Raw genomic sequence first — 20389 nt, 5'->3', positions numbered from 1 at the left:
TGGAGTTTGCCCAGCAGAACCTATGCCCTGTCCCATTCTCACAACCATCTTAGTCCCCAGAAGGATATAGAATGTAAGAAAGGACATTATGTAATCTGGGGACCCACAGGCACATTCTGGTTGTCACTAAGCCAACATCTGTGTGCTGCTGTGGCCATCCCTGCCTCTCCTGACCTGCAGGAGGGATTGCTGGCGTGGAGAGCTGTGTTAGGAGTCAGGACCCAATTCTAATTCTTGACTCAGGCACTGGTTAGCAGGTGACTGTGGACATTTACCCGTTTGGGGCCTCAGCTCCCCCACCTGTAAAACAGCTAAGTGGTCAGTGTTAAAATTCCACTCCATTATCTATAGTACCTTCTCTCAGAAAGCAGAGTATTATTCTTCACAGAGGAGAGGAAATGGCCCAAGTATGCCGCAGCCTTCTCTGATGATTAAATCCTGAAGAGTACATTTTCCTTCAAGAAAATGACACAGGATGAAGACTGTGAAGTTGAAATGGATTTTGGCTCGTGGCTGAAGGCAGGAGCCTAAATTTGTTAAAGAAGCACATAAATAAATTAAAAGCATCATGCATTTTTATGTAGCCCCAAATGCATTTCGGTTGCTAGTGCTTTTTGAGCGCGGTTGCTGTGCACGCGTGTGCATCTGTTGATCACTTGTCACCTGCTGCGCGCAGGCTCTGGGAGGTGAGATTCCCCAGGGTTGTAAGGTGCACACACAGCCTCTACGCAAGGGCAATGTGATGCAGAATTTGGATTTTGGAGGGGAAGTGCTTCTGAGGACCCTCGGGGCCAGGGAGCTTCTCTTCCTGGGGGCTTCCCGGTTGCTAGGCTGTGTAGGGGAGCCCTCGTGACTGCCTTTCTTCTTCCTGTGTTGCTGGGGAGGGCTGCAGATGCCTCCTGGCTGAGCTGGAGGGTGCTCCCCTAGGCTACCACGCCCCATCTCTGGGCATGGGTACCCTCATAGTGCCAGACACGGGTGGATTCCCGGCAGATGCACTCAGATGGACAGTGGCAGTGGTTCCCCAAGAGTGTGACTTGGAGAGAAGGTGCCTTTTCCTCCTGAGCCCCTGGTGCTCCTGGAAGCTCCCTTTCCTGCTCTCACATACAGGGATCGGAGTTCAGAGTGGCCGGCCCTTAGGCCATGGGAGGTCTTCTTGAAGAAGCTGGCAGGAGGGGCCAGCCATCTGCCTCCTGAGGCCTGCAGGGCTTCCTCTGAATGCACAGCTTTAATGGAGGGGTCCTGGAGGGGAAGGGAAGTTTCTAGGTGGCTGTCCTGGGTGATTCAGAGGGAGGAAAACCTTCCTTACCATTGAAGTCTTCTGGAAGCAGAGGGGTCTGGGGAGCTGCCAGCTGCCTGCTGGTGAGGGTGTCCTTTTGAGACCAGATGGAGACAGGTTTAGGTGTGGGGTTGACTCAAAATCTCTGGACTTGCCCCTTCGGACCTGGGCCTGTGGGTGTGGTTCTTGACTCAGGCCTTTTAAACTCCGCTTTTACAGTTTCTCCAGTGGTGAAAAGATAAACTCTGTATTAGTCTGTTTTCACACTGCTGATAAAGACATACCTGAGACTGGGCACTTTACAAACAAAAGAGGTTTAATGGACTTACAGTTCCACATGGCTGGGGAGGCCTCGCAATCATGGTGGAAGGCAAGGAGGAGCAAGTCACATCTTACCTGGATGGCAGCAGGCAAAGAGCGAGCTTGTGCGGGGAAACTCCTCCTTATAAAACCGTCAGATCTCGTGAGACTTCTTCACGATCACAAGAACAGCACAGGAGAGACCTGCCCCCGTGTTTTAATTACCTCCCACCGGGTCCCTCCCACAACACGTGGGAATTCAAGATGAGATTTGGGTGGGGACACAGCCAAACCGTATCAGACTTCCAGGGCCAGACACTGGGTTGGTCTGGTTCTGCCCTAGAGTGACGTGTTTAATAAGTGATGACTATGAGCGGCTGACCCAGACCTACAGAAGGGAGCAGACAGGCAGAAGATAAAGACAGGTGGCTCTGAGACAGTGGCGTGTCTGTATTACATGGAATTTCCCTAGGAAAAAACGAAGTTGGCCCCCAATCCATGTTTCTTCATCACCTGCATTGCCCCATGAACACCCAGCTGCTCTTTAATTACACATTGTGGATGTTTGGCCCTGGGATCCTTCATTGCCCAGGACAGATCTTTGAGTACGGGGTGAGCTGACCTTGCCACGCTGAGTTCCTGGCCCCGTCCCTGGAGCTCACACCTCAGAGGAGAAACCCCTGATCCTGCCAGTGGGGGGCCTTCTCCCTGCTGCCCCCAGGGGCTGGGGTGAAGTCAGAGAGGGACCCTGAACACGCCTGCCTGTGTGTTTTGCAATGGCTGCAGGTCCTGGGTCCAGCATCGTCATCCGACAGGTGTTTTGGATGATGCCTGTGTTGAATTCCATGGGAAGTGTTAAGTCAGGAACCACTGCCCACCTCTGTGACCTCTCTAGTCAACTGCATCCTGCCCCGATGAACACATCCCAGCTCCCTGGCCTCACAGTCGAGGTCCTGTGTGCAGTGGGTGGGACACTCCCCAGGCCAGCAAGCCTTCCCTTCCTCTGCACCTCATCTGTAGATGAGGCTGCATGGCAGAGACAAGCTCTCTAGTGGCACATGGAGAGTACTGGTGCAGCACCTGGTGTGTCCTAGTGTCCCAGCTCTGTAAGGAGACCCTTATTTGTCACATTCATCTACCAACTGGACTCATGTGGGAGGGAGTAAAGGTAGCTGCTGCCTTATCTGTGACTTCCAAGGGCTTGGGCCCAGAGCCTGGCAGCTATTGGATACTCAGCGCACGTCTGCGTGTATGTATATATGGATGGATGGATGGCTGTGGGTGAGTGGATAGGTAGATGGGTAGACAGGTGAGTGGATGGGTGGATGGATGCATTGCTGGATAGATGGATGGGTGGGTGGATGAATGGATGGATGGATGAGTGGACATGTAGATGGATGGATGGGTGAGTAGATGGATGGATGGATCAGTGAGTAGGCAAACAAATAGGTAGATTAGGTAAATGGGTGGGTAAATCATGGATGGATGGATGGGTGGATGAACAGACAAGTGAGTGGATGGATGGATGAATGGGTGAGTGGATGGATAGATGGGTGGGTGAATGGGAAATGGGATGGGTAGATGGATTGGTGAGTGGATGGATGGATGGATGGATGGATGGATGCGTGAGTGGATGGATGGATGGGTGAGTAGATGGATGGATGGGTGAGTGGATGGATGGATGAATGGATGGATGGGTGAGTAGATGGATATATGGGTGGGTGAATGGGAGAAGGGATGGTTAGATGGGTGGGTGAGTGGATGTGTGGATGGATGGACATGGGGGTGGATGGATGGGTGATTGGATAGATGGATGCATCAATGAGAAGGCAAACAAATGGGTAGATTAGGTAATGGGTGGCTAAATGATGGATGAATGGATGGATGGGTGAATGAGCAGACAGGTGAGTAGATGGATGCATGGATGGATGGATGGATAGGTAGATAAATTAACTAATAACGCTGTTTCCTCCACTAGGCATGCCCTTTTGCACATACTTTAAGGCCTCACTGGGCCGGGCGCGGTGGCTCAAGCCTGTAATCCCAGCACTTTGGGAGGCCGAGACGGGCGGATCACAAGGTCAGGAGATCGAGACCATCCTGGCTAACACCGTGAAACCCCGTCTCTACTAAAAATACAAAAAACTAGCCGGGCGAGGTGGCGGGCGCCTGTAGTCCCAGCTACTTGGGAGGCTGAGGCAGGAGAATGGCGTAAACCCGGGAGGCGGAGCTTGCAGTGAGCTGAGATCGGGCCACTGCACTCCAGCCCGGGCTACCGAGCAAGACTCCGTCTCAAAAAAAAAAAAAAAAAAAAAAAAAGGCCTCACTGGCCACCTCCCAGAGCTCCGGATGTACCTCCTTCCTCTCATTCTGTCTGGTGTTTGGTCCCAGGCACGGTTTTATCTGTGCCACCTTTGCTTCCTAGTGCCTTGGGGCCTAGAGTCACCAGCTGGAAGTGGAGTTGGGGAGTGTCCCTGATTGCCCCTAGCCCACACTCAGCAGGGAGCAGGTGCTTGGCAGAGAGCCTGTTGCTGTGGGAAGGGACTGGGGGCCCGGAGGGCTTGGCTGCTGGGTGCCAAGTGCTTGGTTGGAAAGGGAGGTTGCGGGGGCGAGGGACAGCACGTGCTGTCAAGCACACGCCTCTCCTGGCTCCGTGCTGGGCCGGAGCCCCACAGTCCAGCCCACGGGCTGTCAGATGCCACGTGCCTCTCACAGGGAGAGGTAGGCATCGGTTTCTGAAAACCAGCTGCTCCGGGTGGAAACCCTGGCTGGGATCCTAGTTCTTCTTATTTGGCATGGTAAGAATGTCAGTACATTATTTGTCCACCTTAGATCCTGCACTGGTGTCCTGAAATGGACCTAAAACGGCGGTCGGCCAGCTATGCGCGCAGCAGCCTACGACATTAGGGTGTGATGTGCTTGGAAGGTTGCTTCTTCCTAGTTACCGACCGAGACGGTGTTGACAGTTGATTGTTCAGTAAACATTACCGCCGCACATAGCGGTAAATGACACCGCAATAAATAAATGTTAGGGAGAAAATGCAGGCAAAACTTGACCATGAAAGCAAGGCATTTCTTGGAATTTTTTGTCTTCCCCGAGCAGGTAGGGCCACGGGAGGAAGGGGTTAAAGCGACTGCCTCTGTGTGGCGACTGTAGCTGGCGCTGTACTCTGGGCGCAGCTGGGTAATTCGATGGAGGGAATGCCTGTCTTCTGGAAAGGTCCTGTGGTGATAGCGGGAGGGCTGAATTGGCCTGGGAGAGTTCAGGTGAGAGTCCAGGGGAGGTGGCCAGGTGGGACCTCTGGGGGTGCAGGCCTCTAGGGGTGCGGGCCTCTGGGGGTGCAGGCCTCTGCCTGGCCAGGAGCAGCTTTTTGGGTGGATCCTGAGTTTGCGCCCCTGGTCTGGTGGGAAGGAGTTTTATTTAAAGATTATCACTTGATTTTTATTTTTGGGTGAGGCAGGGCCTGTTGAATCAGTCGTGTGCCAAGAGGACTCCTGCCTGAGAGATCTACTTTTGCAGGTTTAAAAATAGCCGCAGAGCTGCTTTCCTTCCTTCCAGTAACTTCCCTGTGGGCTGGGCGTCGAGGCTGGGTGGAGGCCGGGCCTCGGCCTCACCGTCTGGGCCTGTGTAGGCCTGAGCCGACGCATCTCCTTTGCCTCCCCTCAAATCAGGGTGGCCGTTCACTCATCAGAGAACGTGCTGGGGGCTGCCCTGGAGTGACCAGTGAGGTGGTCATCCCTGCCCTTCTCCTTCCAGACGCTGGGGAGGTGTGAAGGCTGGGTGGGTGGGTGCACAACCAGCCTGGCTGTCCCGGGGCTTCCTTTAGCCTCTGTGGGGCGATTTGTATGTGCGATGTGTCACCACGCCAGGCTCTTGTCCTGTCCCGGGGGCTCCTGGTCTGTGGCTGATCTGCTTCATTCGGTGGCTGGTGCTATCTGGAGTGGGTGGGGCTGCCTGCAGGACCAGAGCCACTCTTCCTCGTGAGCATCCCTAAACCTTGCGCTAGAGCTTGACCCCCGACTGCAAGACGCCTGTGGGTCTGAGGGTCCCTCTGGGCACACAGAGTGTCCCCTGGGCCTCCTTCCATCTTCCCCTCCACCCCGACATATTTTGCTGCCCCATGGCTCTTGTGATAGGTTGGAGTGGGGGCAGGCCCTGGCCCATTGGGTAGCCATGCTGGTTTCCCCATGGCCATGCACCTGGGCTCCCTCGCTTTCTTTCCTGACAGTGAGACGGCCGATGTGCCTTCCTGGGCACTGGGGGAGCAGACCCCTGGATGAGAACTCACAAGGCAGGCACAGATTTCTCGTTTCAGGTGCTCCCTTGGCACTTAGGTTCTCGGGGTTCGACTCACTCCTTGGCCAGGCATTTTGGGCCCCTGGCCTCCCACTGGGTTCCTTGCCATTCGGTGGCTGCTGTGACCAGGTCTGCTGTGCACTCAGCCCATTTCGGCCGGCACTCGAACCTGGAAGAGGCACAGCTCACTGGGCTGGAAACAGTGCCATGGGATCCACACAAGCCGTGGCCTCTGATGTGGTGGCTCCTCTGCTCCTGCAGGGCCGTGACTTTCTGTTCTGATGTCGCGGGCCACGGCTCCCACCCCTGGGTCTCCACCTGGGACTTGGCCCTGGCAGGTGTGATATCACGCGCATCCTGGTGCACCGAGGCAGCCTCCCATTCCTGTGCGGCGTGTATGGCTGCCGCCTGGATGCTCACACATGTCTTGCACATGTCTGTGCCCGAGACAGGTGCAGGGAGTCTCGGGAGAGAAGGTGCCCGGTGCTGCCATTAGGATGCGCTGTGGCAGGTCATGCATTTCTGGGCCGCGTGGGTGACTCTGGAACATCCCCTCCATCTGTGCTGTTCACTGTGGAGCTTTAGAGAGGCTCAGTGTACAGTTTTCTGGTGGGGCCGCCTCGGTGGTGGCGCCAGGGAATCCTGCTTCAGGTGCCTTTGGGGGCACAGCTGGAAGTGGGGAGGAGAGAGACAGAGCTGGGGCCACCGGGGACCCCATACTCCTGGAGGGCTCCTGGACCCACCAAAGGAGGGCTTCCAGTGGTTTTAAGACCCAAGGACTGCCAGAGGCAGGAAAGTCCACGCCGGGCTGGGTGGAAGGATGAGGACTCACCCATCCTGCCTAGGCACTTGGTTCCTTTGCCCGACACGATCATCTCAAGGGAGAGGATGGTTGGCACAATCATGGCCCCACAGAGTGGCCATGTCCCCCTGCCTGTGAATGTGGCCTCCCCTGGCAGAAGGGACTTTGTAGATGTGGATGAGCCGCAGACCTTTGGTGGAGATGGTTCTGGACTATTGAGCTGCAGACCTTTGGTGGAGATGGTTCTGGACTATTGAGTCTCAGACCTTTGGTGGAGATGGTTCTGGACTATTGAGTCACAGGCCTTTGGTGGAGATGGTTCTGGACTATTGAGTCACAGACCTTTGGTGGAGATGGTTCTGGACTGTTGAGTCTCAGACCTTTGGTGGAGATGGTTCTGGACTATTGAGTCTCAGGTCTTTGGTGGAGATGGTTCTGGACTATTGAGTCACAGGCCTTTGGTGGAGATGGTTCTGGACTATTGAGTCGTAGGCCTTTGGTGGAGATGGTTCTGGACTATTGAGTCGCAGGCCTTTGGCGGAGATGGTTCTGGACTATTGAGTCGTAGACCTTTGGCGGAGATGGTTCTGGACTATTGAGTCACAGACCTTTGGCGGAGATGGTTCTGGACTGTTGAGTCACAGACCTTTGGTGGAGATGGTTCTGGACTATTGAGTCGCAGACCTTTGGTGGAGATGGTTCTGGACTATTGAGTCTCAGGCCTTTGGTGGAGATGGTTCTGGACTATTGAGTCTCAGGCCTTTGGTGGAGATGGTTCTGGACTATTGAGTCTCAGGCCTTTGGTGGAGATGGTTCTGGACTATTGAGTCTCAGGCCTTTGGTGGAGATGGTTCTGGACTATTGAGTCTCAGGCCTTTGGTGGAGATGGTTCTGGACTATTGAGTCGTAGGCCTTTGGTGGAGATGGTTCTGGACTATTGAGTCGCAGGCCTTTGGCGGAGATGGTTCTGGATTATTGAGTCTCAGACCTTTGGTGGAGATGGTTCTGGACTATTGAGTCGTAGACCTTTGGTGGAGATGGTTCTGAACTGTTGAGTCACAGGCCTTTGGTGGAGATGGTTCTGGATTATTGAGTCGCAGACCTTTGGCGGAGATGGTTCTGGGCGCACAGTCACCACAGAGGTTCTGAGAAGGAGGCGGCAGGAAGGTCAGGGGAGGCCGTGTGAGGGTGAGGTCAGAGGTCACAGTGATGTCATTGCTCCCTGGGGGCCCCCAGCCAAGGAGCACCAGGGCTTCGGGAAGCTGGAAGGGCAGGAAATGGGTCTCCCCCTACCAGGAACCTCCAGAAGGAACAGCCCTGCCCACGTCGTGACCTCAGCCCAGGGAGACCCAGGTGGGACTTCTGACTCCAGAACTGTAAGAGAATACGTTTGTGTTGTTTTAAGCCGCTGTGTTGGTGGCGAGCCATGGGAAACAAATGCAGAGGTCACCAAGGGGCCCCGTGGCCTGCCCTGTGTGTGGCCTCGCTCCCACTCCCACCCTGCAGACACCTCGGCCCTGACCTGCAGGGCAGGGAGGCCCGTGGGTGGGGCAGCCCGGCGTCCTTGGTGTTTGTGAGCAGCTTGAGGAGGCCGACTCCGGAGGCCGAGGGAACCCAGAGCCTTGGCAGCAGCCACAGGTTTTCGGGGCCTGGATGGGGGCCGGGGCTGGACGAGAGGAGTCTGCCATGTGAATATCAGCTCAGTCGTTTGCTCTGGGCAGGAAATTGGCCCTCCTGTTTCTTTTCTTACTCGAGGAAGAGAAAGAAAAATTGATGATGGGGGATTTGCATCGCTTTTGTCCTGTGGAAAGATACAGCTGTGCTCGGCACATTGCAGTTGACCTGAATGTGTCGCTGCTGGGCGGGAGGCAGGCCTGTGAGATGGAGTCGTGGGGCGTGTGATCATCATTTCAGTCTCTGGAGACACAGCAGCCTGGCCTTGCAGGGAACCGTGTGCTCGGAGATGGGAAAGACTCATGGGAGATCAACGGTCAGACGCTCCGGCCGGTTTTGTTTACTTAGCTGTCTTTGTACCGTCAGAAATGACACTGGGCAAAGGTGGGAAGCCTCGTGGCTCTTCCGGAAGCTGGGACAGGCTGATTCGCCACACTGTCCGAGGAGCCCTGTCTGCAAGGCTGAGGGGACCGTGCTGCTGGCCGAGCTGGGAGCCAGGCGTCCTCTGGGCTCTGAGCAGCATGGATGGCAGGGCTCTGGCATTCACATTTGTTTGTGCTCTTCAGAGAGCCTGACCCCAGGAGGTCCAGGGTGGAAAGAGGGGCGGCTGCCTGAGGCCCCTTGGACCTCTGAACCCAGGCTTGTGAGCGTGCCTTTTCACACAGGCAGGCACAATGCTGCATCCCAGGCTCCAGGAGGGACCCGTGTCCGCATCCGTCCACATCCATCCCTGGGCTGGGACTGGCCACCTTGGCCCAGGCTTTGGCCAGTGCTCTGCCGCATGGTGGAACCTGGCTGGCTGCTACCCTTTCACGGCTTAGTGATTCCAGAAAGGGGTGTAGAGGGGAGCCCCATTTAGGAAAATGTGGTTTCCTGTTACCCATGCAGGGAGGGGCCGAAGTGCCTCTCTGACCTATGGGTAGAGAGGCATATGGGCTGCCTTGACCTTGACAGGGCCAAGACCAGAGGAGGCGACGTGTGGGTGCTAGGAGTTAACCCGGGAAAGTACCCGAGCCTTCCCGCCTTGGCCTGCTCCACCCAAGAGCCCTGCTGGGAGCAAGACTGCCCCGTGTGACTTGTCTCACCTCTGTGTTCCCACGCGGTGAGAGTCACTGCCACAACATGAAGACAGAGACATGAGATGAACACGCCCCGTGGCTGTCTCAGAACCCTCCGCAGCTGGCTCCGAATTCGGGACTGAGCCAGGCGGACGCTCCCTTTGGGGAGAAACACCGGCTGATGGGGCACTCGGTTCTTTCCTTCGCTCATCCAGTGAGACTTGATTAAGCCCCTTCTGTATGCTAGGCACATCAAAAGAGGGGCCAAGAGGCTGAGAATTGGGTCCCTTGGAGGTGGCTAGGGGGTGGGGTGGGAGGGCAGCATCCATCTCAGGTGGGCTGAGATGCCCAGGTTCTCCTGGCTGTTGGTGGGCATGTGACCCTCTCAGAGGAAGGGTCCCCAGGCTCCTCCTGCCTTGGGGCATGGACCTGCCCACCAAGGGCTCCAGGGCCAGGCCGGGCCCATGCCGTGGGTTCACCCGCTCCATGCTGCTCTTGGGGACCCACCCAGGCACCCTTTCAGGGCAGGGTGGTGTCCCCTCTGGTCATGGTGGTGTCCTGGCGCTGTGGCAGAGTCCGGCATGTAACAATTACCTGAGTATTTCTGACGAAAGCGTGCAAGAGCTGGCCCTCCTCCGTGCCAGGAGGGCGGAGGGCTGGCAAGCCCCTTGCAAAGTTGGCAAGGGGCTGGGTGGAGGTCCCTGCGGGGGGTGGGGTTTGTGGACTCATCACCATGTTAGGGCTGTGACCCCAAATACCCAAGTCCCCGGCTGCCGTCACTCCGTGCACGGCCTGCTGGTCAGCGCGTCTGCCCTCCCGGCTAGACGCGCTATGTGAGAACCGGCCAAGATCCCCTCCCAGCCACTCTCCCTTCCCCACATCTTGCTGGCTTCTCCCTGGGCTAGGCTGGGTCTTGGGGCTGGAACAGAGGGTGACACCGCGGTGGTCCCTTCTCCAGAATCTGTGGAGTGTGTTGGGCACAAGTCAGGGAGGCCTACAAGTGATGGAGGCCTGGAAACATCACACGTTACCAGGAGGTTGTGTGTCGTCTCTGGGAAGCCCCACCCAGCACCCGGAGTGGGACTCATGTTGTCCCCAAGAGGCAAGAGCAGGACCCATGAGGGAAAATGACAGACGGCTGCACTAGATGGGGGGGCTATTGGGGAATTCACTTGGGGAAGTGGTATTGGGGTCAGGACTGAGGCTGAGGGACACCTGACCCCGGAGGGTGGAAGAGAAGCTTCCTTGGGACCAGGGCCAGCACATGCAAAGGTCCTGGGGCAGGCCCTACCCTGGGCAAATCTGAGTATTTTCTGGATATTGGGGGACCTAAAAGCAAGTCTCTGTGGCTTGAGCCCAAAAAGCAAAGATGAGGGTGGTGTGGAGGGCGCTGAGGCTGGGAGTGGGGGGGTGGGGGCCTCGGGAGGGAGCTTCAGGCTGGGAAGTGGATTCATTGCCAGCCCGGTGAGGAGTTCTAAGCGGGAAAGCAACAAGTTCTGGCTTGTGCTTTAAAAGCAGCCTTGGACTTCAGCTTGGAGCTGGACGGGAGGGTGTGCGAGGAGCTGGGAGGCCGGTTAAGAACACGGGGATGGGGCTGGGGCAGCTGAGAGAACAGCAGAGCGGATAGATCTGGGATCTTGGAAGAAAGAAACCCAGACGTGTGGGGGTGAAGGGTTCCCGCCCGAGTGTGGCTGGCACTGCTCCCCTCTGCTGTAAAGGAGCTAGCCAGCCGCCCAGGGAGGGCTTGGGTACGGCTCCCTCAGCCCTGGAGACGTGCCCCTCACAGCCCGGGGTCGGCCCTGCTGCTCCTGCCGGCCACCCAGGGAGGGCCTGGGTACAGCTCCCTCAGCCCTGGAGACGTGCCCCTCACAGCCCCGGGTCGGCCCTGCTGCTCCTGCCGGCCGCCCAGGGAGGGCCTGGGTACAGCTCCCTCAGCCCTGGAGACGTGCCCCTCACAGCCCCAGGTCGGCCCTGCTGCTCCTGCCGGCTCCTTCCTGTTGCTCTGAACTGGACTCGCAGGCCGGGCTGGACCCTGCCCCTGATTGTGACCCGGAAGCCTCCCAAGGCCCTGGGCAGAGGCCACCTGCCTCCGTTCTGACCCTGCCTTTGCTCAGCCCCCAGACTGGACACTTGGTACCTCGCAGCCTGTCCCGAGCCGTGGGGAGGCACCGGCTTCAGCTAACGTTCTGCCAGGTGGTGGAACCTGGCCATGTCAGCGGGTTGGGGACCTCGGTCCGCGGAGAAAAGTAGCCGTGCCAGGGCCAGACGCTTCTCCCCGGAACGGAGGCAGGGTGGGGAGGGTGAGCTCTGGAGCAAACCAGCCTGATGAGACCAGGCAGCCCGCAGGGACAGGCCCAGTGCCCCGCACCCCACCCTCCATAGGGAGGGTCTTGTCCAGGCCAGCTCAGTAACCCTGGTGGGGGGCTCTCGGGAGTCCAGGATGCTGAAGGACACTGAAACCATGCTTGGAGAAGAGCCGAGCCCAGAAGGCAGGGGAGCGAGGCAGAGCTCCAGACACCCACAGTGAACAAATGGATCCTGGCCCTTGGCAAATCCGAATACTGTCTCACTGGTTAGTAACAGCGTCCACTGAGCCGCCAGCATCCCCAGTGGGGGTGGGGCTGGTGAGATGCTGGCGCCTGTCTCTTCCCTCTTGGGTACCATGAGCCTGTGGCTGCCAGGCAGGAAGGTGTGCTGACCTTTGGCTTCTGGGTTTACTGACCCCAGTCCACCTGCGGCTGCTCCCTGCCTGGGCACCGCCCCCTGCTGTTTCTGCACAGCTACTCCTGGACTTTGGCCTGGGACTGGGGCCTGAGGCTGTCTTACTGCCCTTGGCCTCAATGTTAGAGTCTTAGGTATGGCCCTGTGGCCCCAAGTCATGTGGTGAGGTATCCAGGACAGGAAAGGAAGCTACTGGGGTCACTCTGAACATCTCCCACCCTACCCAGAAAGAAGCTTCCAGGCTTAGAAACCTGCCTTCAGCCTTTGACTGCTGGCCAGACCCCCAAGGGTTCCTGCCTCACACTGGTGGGGTCTGGCTGCTGGCCCTGCCCACGAACCTGGGTGAATTCACTGGCCATGTTCCTTTGTCTCCGGAATATCTTGTGGGACTCCAGCAAACGCTCTTCTCCTGCTGCCGCTGCCATTTTGTAAGGTCTCAGCGTGTCCACCCCATGGTCGGTGTGGTCTGTGCAGTTGAAGTCAAGGCTGACCAATCTGGACCCTCAGCCACCATAGGCCACAGCCAAGGCAGCCTTCTGGGTAGAGACAGCACTTAGGTGACCCTCAGCTGGGTTCTGCAAGCCAGTGCTGCCCCGTCAACCAGCGTTATTCCACCTGGACTTACCCGTGACCTTGCCTGAGCCTGTCAAGGAGATAGGGTTGGGCTGGGCAGGGGACACCACACAGAGGAGGGTGGGTGGGCTGGGGAGGGGAGCATCTGGGCAGGGTCCAGTCAGTGGCCCAGGCCTCTGGGAAGGACCAAGGACCTGGGGGTGTCCACAGGGGCCGGCTCTCTGCTCTCATTGGTCTGTTGCTCTCGTCCTTCATGCGTGGAGCCTGTGCCAGGCCCTGGGAGGGCAGTGGGGGAGAAGCGAGGGCCTCAGGCTTGCCCTTAGGTGACCCAACACTGTTGGTTTGAGGAGGAGGAGGCAGGGCTGGGGCAGAGGAAGTGGGAGAGAGGCCGAGTCCCCTGTCCCCTATCTTCAATTGGTGGAAGTGTCCTGACTCCCAGAGGCTGCCTGCCCTCTCTGGCTCCTGGCCCTTCCATCCTCAGTCTTCCAGTCTCTGACCTCGCCTCCTCCCTCTGCCTGGATGCTCTTTCCCAGAGTCTGTGGCCTCACTGTGTTCCCTCCAGATTTCACTCAGACTTCATGTTCTCCCGAGGCTTTCCCAGAGCAGCCCTGTGTCCAGCCTGCCCCGTGCTCTTCTGAGGCCCCCTGGCCAGCTTGAGCTGTGGGCTGTCCCTGCTGGCCCAGGGCCTTTGCTCTGCCACCGATGCGTCCCAGAACCTCACCCAGCGCATGGAGGCGCTGGGTAGGTGTGGTGGGCTGGCCGGGTGCGGTCAGTGTCCTCTCCGCAGGTGTCCTCAGCGTGGCGGTGCTCGGTGAAGTGACTTTTGTGTTCTCTGTTGCACTGTTAGGAACATAGTGAAGAAATTCACACCCTTGCTTCATTCTGGCCCTAGTCGTGCAATAGTAGCCCCCTTAATAGCTCCTACCCAGGAGGAAGGACCGGATGGGGACCAGTGTGTGTCCTGCTGTGTGAGCACCCTGTACCCTGGAGGAAGGTCAGGGCTCAGGTCTGCTTACAGAGCAGAGACCCTTCTGCTGTTTCTGAGTCAGGCACCCCTGCCCCAGCATCCCAGAGTCAGAGGGCCATGTGGACATGAGGGATGGTCACCTGGCTATTCTCTCCCCCATAGAGGAGGAGCTCCGGAAGCTGCGAGAAGAAACCAATGCGGAGATGCTGCGGCAGGAGCTGGACCGGGAGCGGCAGCGGCGGATGGAGCTGGAGCAGAAGGTGCAGGAGGTGCTGAAGGCCAGGTACCCTGCCTTCCTCGGGGCCCTGGCCTGTGTGCGGCTGCCCCAACCCCCCACCCCACCTGCCCCGCCGGCCTCTGCTGCACCCATAGCATCTTGGCAGCAGTGTTCTTGGCCCTGGAGAGGCCTGAGAGTGAGGGTGGGCCCAGCTCCGACTTCCCAGGTGTAGGTCCTGCCTATACCTGCATGAGCCCTGGTCCTGGGAACATGGCATCTTCCTGTGCCTCTGGCAGTCTGGAAAAGGGGGACCTTGGCGCAGGTGTTCCTGCCAGCTCCCAGGCCTGGGGCCAGGCCGACTGAAGAGAGGCTTGGCATGGGACCTGCAGAGCCCCAGAGCCACCTCGTGGCCCTGATCGTGGCCTGCAGGTGACCCCGTTCTGTGCGTCCACCCATTGCCCCATCCTGAGGGCCGGCCCGGCCTCTTAGGATCTTCCTAGGACCTGCCCTCCCAGCACTGTCTGTGCGTGTTCCCATCTGCCCTGTCTGCCCCAGCCGCACTGCAGCCCCTCAGGGTGCCCTGTGGCCCCTGCCCCCATCCCGGCAGGATCGTGTCCTGGGTGCCAGTGCCGCCCTGGCTCCTAGAGGGCATGTCTACAGCCGACGTCTTTGCTCTTGCCTGTGGGTCCCATGCGGGGCCCTGAGTGCTCACAGCCTCCTCCCTCACCCTGCCCTGTGCCTCACAGTGCCGCCAGCAGGAAACAGGTCATTCAGGACCCCAGCGCAAGTTACAAAGCCAATGCCCTCCTGTCTCACTAACACCACGAGGCTCTGTGTCCTTCTGCACAAGTTCAAACTGGTGCCCAGTGGATGAGGCCAGGGAGCTCAGGCCTCACCTCTGGCTCCCAGGCCTCCCGCTCAGCCTCCACTCCAGCAGCCTCCTGCTCCAGCCTCCCTCTCAACCTCCACTCCCTCAGCCTCCCCCCTCGGTCTCCACCCTCAGTTTCCGCTCAGCCTCCCCTCTAGCATCATCTTCAGCCCCTCTCCTCAGACTCCACTCCCTCAGCCTCCCCACTTAGGTTCTACCCAGCCTCCACTTTCAGCCTCCCTCCAGCCTCCACTCACTCAACCTCCCCCTTAGCCTTCCCACTCAGCCTCCTCCCGGGTCTCCCATCTCAGCCTCCCCCACGGCCCCCTCCTCCAGCCTCCCACCACCATTGGCCACACCTTTGTCCATGGTCCCCATGACCCACATGGATGGCTCTCACCGGTTAGGGATGCACACAGCATCTCTGGGACACCCCAGCTGAGCACAGACTGCCTGCTCCGGGCACTCCAGGGGCCGTGTGTCATTGTCAGGGCTCCACGTGTCGCTGCTTAGCTGGCCCTGAGGAAGCGGCTCCCTTCAGCACCCTCAGGTTTAGTGTGTGGGAAGACGGGGGGTCTGCTGGGCTGGCTCCCACTTCTTCCTTGCCCACCTCCTGCAGGTCAGCATGATCTTGTGGAGTGCCCTGGAGGGCTCACGTGGGGGCATCCAGCTAGTGTGGGGGAGGGAGAGGCCTCACTTTCCTATTCCACCCTGGCAGAACCTCCCAGACCAGAAATGGGTGCATGGGCCTCGGCAGGCGCTTTACCTGATGCTGAACCTGCTGTGAAAATCCACAGAAGCTCAAAGCTTAAATTACATTTAATTATGTAGAGGTGCAACAGAGACCTGACCTGCCACGCTGAGAGATCCCAGGGACAGGTGCGGTCCCTAGGCATTTGGCCACAGTACCATCCCCCCGACGGGGCGCTGCTTCTCCCAGGTGGCTAAGGTGGCCTGAGGCTGTCCCTGCGGCCCTGTGTTCTGTTTCCCGTCCTCTCACCCCCGCCAGCCCCACTCCGGGATCTGGTCTTCATCTTTTACCAAAGCCCCTTGGTGGCCGGTATGTGCAGCCCGGGTCAGCTGTGAGGACACAGGGAGCCCCATCTCACACAGTCTCTGCCTTGGGAATGGGTGGGGAGTGGGCAGTAAGGGAACATCCAGGCTGTGACCCAGGAAGTGGAAGCTGAAGGTCCTGAGAGTATTAAGGGCCCTCCCCTGCTTTACATGGGGGTGGTGCTTAGGAACCTTCTGGAAGCCTGGAGGAGGAGGGGTGAAGGAAGAGCAGTCCCAGACAGAGTGACCTCCTCTTTCCTTGTCATCCTGGTACAGATCTGGGGTGGGTCTGGGTGGCTGTGGTCTGTCCAGGGTGGGTAGGTGTGTGAGGGCACACACAAACAGATACATGTGCGCGCACAATGCACAAACACACACACCACACCCCTTGAAGCTGCAGGATTAAAGCACAGCAATTCTGTTTATGCAAACCTCTATATTGGTTTTTAAGAAAATTCTCAGAAAGTCACCTTGGTTTAAGGCTACTTGTTGGTGGGCAGAGGTTCTCTCCATTGTGGGTCCAAAGCCCACTGAAAACCTTGCCGTCTGCTTCCTGCCTGCCGCTTACCTGGCCCTGCCCTGTGCTCCGCCCTCTGTTCTCTTCTCAGGGTTTTCTCCTCCCCCAGCTTCCTCCCTCCCCACTCCCGCTCCCCAAGAGTTAGGAAGGTTAGGGGCGACCACACAGCACTTGACCCTGTTCTGTGCTGCACCTGCTCATGAGCCTTGGCTGGAGGAGCTGGGTGTGGGACGGAAGCAGACCCTAGTGGCCGTCTAGTGACTCTGCCCAGACCAGGCAGGTCCCTGGAGTAGGCTGAGCTGGGAGCTGGGCACAGGCTGCTGACAGGCGGCACCCAGCCTGTTGCCTAGCATGGTACCTGATAAATACATGTGTGTCGATCAGTATCTTTTCATTAGCAGACAGGTTGGTGATATGAGAGTATTCTGAGCTTAATGATGAAAAAAGAAGCAAGTGTGCTAAAATGAATAGGAAAGAGTGGTGAGAACCATTGTTTGGTTGTTTAAAAACAGAACGTGTGCCTGTTAGGAAGGCAGCTCTGCCTGTGTACGCTCGGAACCAGCATTTGAGCGGTGGGGACTCCGGAGAGAGTCCCGCTGTCCCTGAGCCCTCCTGTGCAGCACACGGCCGCAGGAACCCTGGGGGGTGCCTGACTTGGCATGGAGTTTGGAACTAACAGACCTTTTGTCTCTTCTCCCCCTGCTTTTTAAGAACCGAGGAGCAGACGGCTCAGCAGCCCCCAAAAGGGCAGGCCCAGGCCAGCAATGGAGCAGGTACACCCTCCCTGGTGGGCAGGTGGACAGGCGGGCAGGCAGGCGGGTGCACGTCACCTGCTGGTTCTGCAGGCCCAGGTTAACAATGGAGCAGGTACCCCCAGCAGGCGGGCGGGCAGCAGGTGCTGGTTCTGTGCCCAGGCACCTGCTGGCATCCGGGAATCTCCTCCCGTCAGAACTGGGTTAGTGTCTCTGAGGCGAAGTGGTGAGTCACCATAGTCATCATCGCAAATTTCTAGTCACTCAACTGAAGCGTGATTGTGTGTTCTTTGGGGAATACGCTCGTTCTCGGTTTCAGCCTTGCCCCACGGAACAGTGATGTGAGAGCCGCACTGGTCACTGCCACTTCCCTGGTGCCTCCCCGAACGGACCAAGTGGGCAGTGGGGCCGTGGTTGGCTGCGAGTGGGGAGTGAGGGGCCACGTGCCCTTTTTTCTCGCTCCTCGTCCTCCATCCCTGAGTGCCTGTTCTTTATCTTGCCCCACACCCTGCAGGCAGCTGGCACAGTTCCCTGTACCTGGGGGTCAGCAAACTCCAGCCCCCGCCTGGCTTCACAAATTTAAATGGTTTCATTTCATCACATGAGAACATTATGTAAACCTGAAATTTCAGTCCATAAGTAAAGTCCACGGGAACACAGCTGGGCCGGTTCGCTGGCGGCTGGGATGAGTGTGCCGATCTCGCCTGGACCCTCCCCTTAAAAACTCTGCCAGGCTGCAGTGGGGGTCGGAAGAAGCCGCAGGAGCCTGCCCTGGCCCCATCCTTCCTGCCCGGGTGGCCTTGGGGTGCACAGACCTCAGCCCCCTTGGCCTGTGGCTCTTGAACCTCTGCCCTGAGCCCGCAGCCTCCTGGATATGGTGACCACAGGCCCTCTGGTCCCAGGGCCTGAAACTGTGGCAAGGCAGCACCTGCTGCAGACAGCTCCTCACTGGCCTTCTGAAGGGAGGAACTGGCCTGTACCCCTGAACCCCCGTTCCGAGGGATTCTTCCGGTTTTCCGCGATGGAGGCTGCTTTCTAGAGGTCTTAGCTTCTTGAGAACAGTGCTGGTCATCAGCACATCACCATGCGCTCAGCCTGGGCTGGCGTCGCTCGCCGGGCACCCCCAGCCCAGAACACAGCCTCCTGCCTTGCCATCCATTGGCTGATGCCCAGGATAGGCAGGGCTGGGGCAGTGACCCCTCCAGCTACTTTCTGACAACCCGGAGGTAGAAAGGGGGTTTGATGCAGACCACTGAGGTGGGCCAAGCAGCCTGGATGGACGGGCTGCCCTCTGATGAGAGCCCAGGGCAGGCAGAGAGCTGGGGCCAGGGCATGGAAAGCAGAGAGAGCCCGCACTGAGGTCTTCATGGCCGGGGCAGCTCTGCTCTGTGCCGGTTGGTTTGCACTTGTGTCTTCGGAGGACTGAGCCCTTCAGAGTCCCTTGTACAGGGCCCCTTCATTTCCCTGCCCCACCCCCGAGCATTCCTTGTGCCCCTGCCGGCCGCGCCCTTGCAGTGAGGCCCCTGCCTGCCCTGAGATTCCGGGATCGACCCCAGAACAGGCTGTGCAGCCCTGCCATGCCCTCACCAGGCCCCTGCCCCCTGCAGAGCGCCGGAGCCAGGGGCTGTCCTCACGCCTGCAGAAGTGGTTCTACGAGCGGTTCGGGGAGTACGTGGAGGACTTCCGGTTCCAGCCCGAGGAGAACACTGTGGAGACGGAGGAACCCCTGAGTGCCCGCAGGTAGGGGTCGCCGAGCCTGGGGCTGCCTGTGCATTAGGGGCCCCAGTCCCTGGGCTGAGGCTTCACCATGGGCCAAAGCTGTCCGTGAGGCTGCCGAGAGCAGCTGGAGGCTCCACTGTGTCCGGTCTTCTGGAGGCCATGCCTGGCAGGGGCTCGCAAGGCCCGCTTAGGTGCAGCAGAGCTGCGTGCACCCACTCCGCTCTCAGCCGTGGCTTGTGACAGTTGTATGGGGACTTGGGGGCTCAGCCCACTGCCCGGGGCCTTCCTTGGCTCTTGAGTCCTTTCAGTAAACCTTGGCTCCCCTGCCAGGCGCTGCCATGGGCCCTGGGGATCCCGACGGAGCGAGGCCAGCAAAGGCCCTGCCCTTGAGGACTTCTGTTCTGGGGACACAGGCAGGAGACGAGGGGACGATTTTGTTGGCGAGTCGCCCCCACCTTCCTAACTTGGGGAGCGGCACTGAGGGCCATCCCGGTGCCCCCTGCTGTGCTGAGCCACCGTGCAGGGCCGTTCTGTGCACTCAAGGGGCCCCAGGCTGTTGAGACGCCCTCCTTGGCCCCTGCAGAGCCAGCGGAACTGGGCAGTGGGGACTGCAGAGCCGGTGGATGCGTTAACCCTGGGCTCCCATCTCTCCCCTTCTCTCTTAGGTTAACTGAAAATATGAGACGGCTCAGTGAGTACCCGCGGCTCTGCGTGGCGCCCATGGTGCCCAGTGTGGGTGGGGCCCATGGCAGTGGGGACTCTGGGATTCTGAGCCAAACTGACTCTCCAGGGAGACGTGGTTAAGGGGCCTCCTGGCCACAGTGCTGACCACTGCGGTCTGCTCTGTCCCCAGAGCGTGGTGCCAAGCCTGTCACTAACTTTGTGAAGAACCTCTCTGCCTTATCCGACTGGTACTCCGTCTACACGTCTGCCATCGCCTTCACCGTGAGTGGGTCCTCCAGTGGCCGAGCAGGGTGGGTGGGACGTGCCTGCCAGCATTCATCACATGATCAGGCACCTTCTGGAGTGGGAGATAGCCCCCAGGTGGCACTTCTTTGGGCCCCAGGGACATGCTCATTTCTCCTTCTGTAAAGTGGGTTCAGTGATGCCGGCGCCTGCCAGGGGGTGGCTTCAAGGATCAAAGACGATGGGCATGGCCCAGGACTAGCCTGCACGGCTCCCTGGACAGGGCTGTGGTGCAGCCTCGTCTCCCAGGGTGCCCTCGGGAAAGGCCTCTTGGTACTCACCATGCGGTGCAGTGGCCACACTGCTGAGGTCCAGAGTACCTGGTGCTGGGGCCAGGGGCACCTCACAAGGGCACAGCAGCGTGAGGGTCCCAGCCCGGCCCCTGTGAGCCACTAGTCCTGAGGGATTGGAGGACGCCGGGGCCCACATTGCGGGGCCTTGGGGAAAAGGGGCCCAGCCACCCTGCCTGGAACTGCCCTGCCATGGCTGCCACCTGCCCTGGAGAGACTTGCCACCTATGTCTCAGTACTTCGTCCTCCGGGGGATGCCCCTGACCCGGGGTGGAGGCTGTGCCTCCAGCACAAGGAGGATGCAGGCAGCCCACCCGCTTGCTGAGGCCTCCAGGC

General features: G+C 58.9%; 1 protein-coding gene across 2 annotated transcripts in view; it reads left to right on the top strand.

The window, feature by feature from the left end:
- GRAMD4 (GRAM domain containing 4) overlaps positions 1 to 20389 on the top strand; it is a 103299-nt gene that overhangs the window by 66590 nt on the left and 16320 nt on the right. For both annotated transcript variants that reach the window (XM_025400375.1, XM_025400377.1), the window contains exons 4-8: positions 13834 to 13954; positions 17038 to 17099; positions 18686 to 18818; positions 19463 to 19488; positions 19651 to 19742. In XM_025400375.1, coding sequence (XP_025256160.1) covers positions 13834 to 13954; positions 17038 to 17099; positions 18686 to 18818; positions 19463 to 19488; positions 19651 to 19742 — 434 coding nt within the window. The remainder of the gene's footprint in view (positions 1 to 13833; positions 13955 to 17037; positions 17100 to 18685; positions 18819 to 19462; positions 19489 to 19650; positions 19743 to 20389) is intronic.

Source organism: Theropithecus gelada, chromosome 10 (assembly GCF_003255815.1).
Source record: "Theropithecus gelada isolate Dixy chromosome 10, Tgel_1.0, whole genome shotgun sequence".
Taxonomy (NCBI): Eukaryota; Metazoa; Chordata; class Mammalia; order Primates; family Cercopithecidae; genus Theropithecus; species Theropithecus gelada.
This window is presented reverse-complemented; position numbering and strand designations above follow the sequence as displayed.